Source organism: Ceratina calcarata, unplaced genomic scaffold, assembly GCF_001652005.2.
Source record: "Ceratina calcarata isolate Rehan_Ccalc_2016 unplaced genomic scaffold, ASM165200v1 scaffold180.2, whole genome shotgun sequence".
Taxonomy (NCBI): domain Eukaryota; kingdom Metazoa; phylum Arthropoda; class Insecta; order Hymenoptera; family Apidae; genus Ceratina; species Ceratina calcarata.
Genome location: NW_017139431.1, coordinates 1,640,477 through 1,643,103, shown reverse-complemented (window position 1 = coordinate 1,643,103; position 2,627 = coordinate 1,640,477). Strand labels below are relative to the sequence as shown.

General features: G+C 36.5%; 1 protein-coding gene across 1 annotated transcript in view; it reads left to right on the top strand.

The window, feature by feature from the left end:
• The window catches only part of LOC113463881 (inositol hexakisphosphate kinase 2-like), a 5,484-nt gene extending 4,376 nt beyond the window's left edge, over window positions 1-1,108 (top strand). Inside the window, exons 8-9 of the mRNA XM_026810962.1 lie at window positions 134-406; window positions 494-1,108. Of these exons, the coding sequence (XP_026666763.1) occupies window positions 134-406; window positions 494-704 (484 nt within the window). The 3' untranslated portion in view covers window positions 705-1,108. The remainder of the gene's footprint in view (window positions 1-133; window positions 407-493) is intronic.
• Window positions 1,109-2,627: the final 1,519 nt, after the last annotated feature.

Genomic DNA, 2,627 nt, shown 5'->3' with positions numbered 1-2,627 from the left:
TTACGCACCCCATATTCTAAATCTTATATACATCCTAATATCCGATTCTATTAAAATCGTATATTCATAGCAAATAATAATAATTGATAATGCAATTCTATGCGATGACCAACCAACCACCAACCAATATCAGCGAGGAGACAGTTTTCGTCGATCCTGCGGACAGTTTGATAGACAGAGTACTTCAGTCTCCAAGATACTCCGAGAAAGAATGGATGGTATATGGCAGTTCGAATGATGAATATTGCTACGAACAAAGTTCGGACAATGACACGCAAGATACTAGTTCCGACATCGAAATTAGCTCCGGATCGAAGCGACAGAAACACGAACATCAATTATTTCACGTTTACGACAGTGAAGGTAGAATACATGGGGAGCTTGGATGTACCGATGTGTCGAATAGGTAAATTTGATAATGGCAATGCAACTAGTTGATATTAGATGTATTTAATTGAAATGATCTCCAAGTAAATAATATTTTCTACCATAGATACACATCTTATTCCTATTCAAAGAAAATGAAACCGAAACCTCAAGATGCACAGGTTGATGTGAGAATAATCGATTTCGCGCATACGTCTTTCGTTCACGGTTCTACCTGCAACTCGACTTCCATGGTGTATCAGGGACCTGATTCTGGTTTTCTAACTGGTCTTGATAGCTTAAGACGACTTCTTCTGGAAATTTTAACCGAGGGTTAATTTAAGCATTAAACAAGAATCTCGATAGGAACACGAGAACACCAAATTTTCTCGCTCACGCTACCAACAGTGACGATAAAGTTCTGTCATATAATGCGACTTGTAAATATGTATTTCGAACTTATCATTTTATGTAATTATATTTTGATGACGAGAACGTACGTGAGTGAAGTGTGTGTGTGTGTGTGTGTGTGTGTGTGTGTGTGTGTGTGTGTGTGTGTACGAATCTTACAAAAGTGTGATGGAAGTGAAAAGTGAACGAAATTCACAAAGTATTACGTAATTCACAGATAAGTATACGAACCATGTACAATATTCTGCGATAGAATCGAGTGTTATATGGTTTCTGTATGTATATAATGATTCTTAATACAAAAATATTGGTAAAACCTACTTTAAAGAAATATATGCAGTTTTTTCTGTAAGTCATCATAATTTAAATTTTTTACAATGGTAAAAATTATAGGTGATGGAATAAGTAAAACGTGTATGGTGACACAAGCAAGATTCCAATTAGTTCCTTCTAAGCCAAATTAACGAAAGTTGCGAAATCTCAAAAGTTAAAAAAATATTTAATAACGGCATTTTATTAATCAATATTCCAAATTTTTCCAAACTACTACGCCAGAGATGAGGAACCTTCTTACCCTTAGAGGCCATATTTAAATTAGGTAATAATAAAGGAGGCCGCTATAATTTTTCATATTATTTATTTTTATAAGCATATATCGACTACTACTAAATACTAATAATACTACTAAAACCGACTGAAACAATCACAGGCGATCGGTATCGAAAGTAATTGATGCATTTGAGCCGAGCATTGAAAGATAAACGACGGGAAGTCCTACCCAGGGATCATATAATTTATCCCGCACGGCTCGCTTCCCTTCTTTTTCGCCCGTATTTCGATTACTATTCTCCTCATGCGCCATCGCTGACCATGCCTAGCATACACCATTAAGTACCAGTCCCCATCATGGTCGTATCGTCCCCACTTTCCGGCCGAGGGACAAATTATACGATCCCTGGTCCTACCGGTCCTACGCCATTAGCCGTCTTACCGTATTCTTCCGACGTTGCTCCTTCTGACTATCATTTGTTTCGACCAATGGCAGACGGCCTAACTGACTAGCATTTCCGGTTCTATGAAGAAGTTAAAAATTAGATTTATTCGATCGCACAGATTGAGAACGGCAGTTAAATTTATTTTCGTTTTGTAGAAGAAAATCTATATTCGTGAATTGATTACGAGGACAACATTCGTAAATTCAGCGGCGATCGTTATAGTTTCCACATTACCGATCCGTTATGTTTTTTATCAGTTGAACATTAAATGGAAATTTACAGTACCGATAGTTAGTTAATAATACGTTCGCTTTAATTGCAACAAGAATCTGTTTTACAATTTTCTTTTCCTACAGATGGTGTATTGCAACTAGTAAACTAACAAAAATGTAATTGAATAATTTCTACTCTACTATCTATCCGATCTTTAATCAAGTATGAACAAATCCAAAACTTGCTGGATGTATACAATTCTTTAAAATCAGAAGGGCTCTATAGCTTCAGTCGTTTGAAAAATATTTTCGTTCGAAAACAAATATATGACAATGCAGTTAGACCGCAACAAATGGCATTCTTTTTATGTAGTTGCGTAAAACCGAAGGACGGCGCCTAGCTAAAAATAGACACGTACGGACCGCTATCTTGTATTTCTGTCGACTAACTAACTCATTGAAACAGCGCCAATCTTCGATTTTCCTTTACTCTGCCACGATTAAACTTTTAATTCGGAATATCCAAAATCCATGTTCTATGCATCTACTGCGTTTCTTTTGTTCAAGGATGCATAACCCGTCACAAATTCCGTTCAAGCTACCTATCTTCAATACCTTTTCAAATGGGGGAAGTTCTGCATAC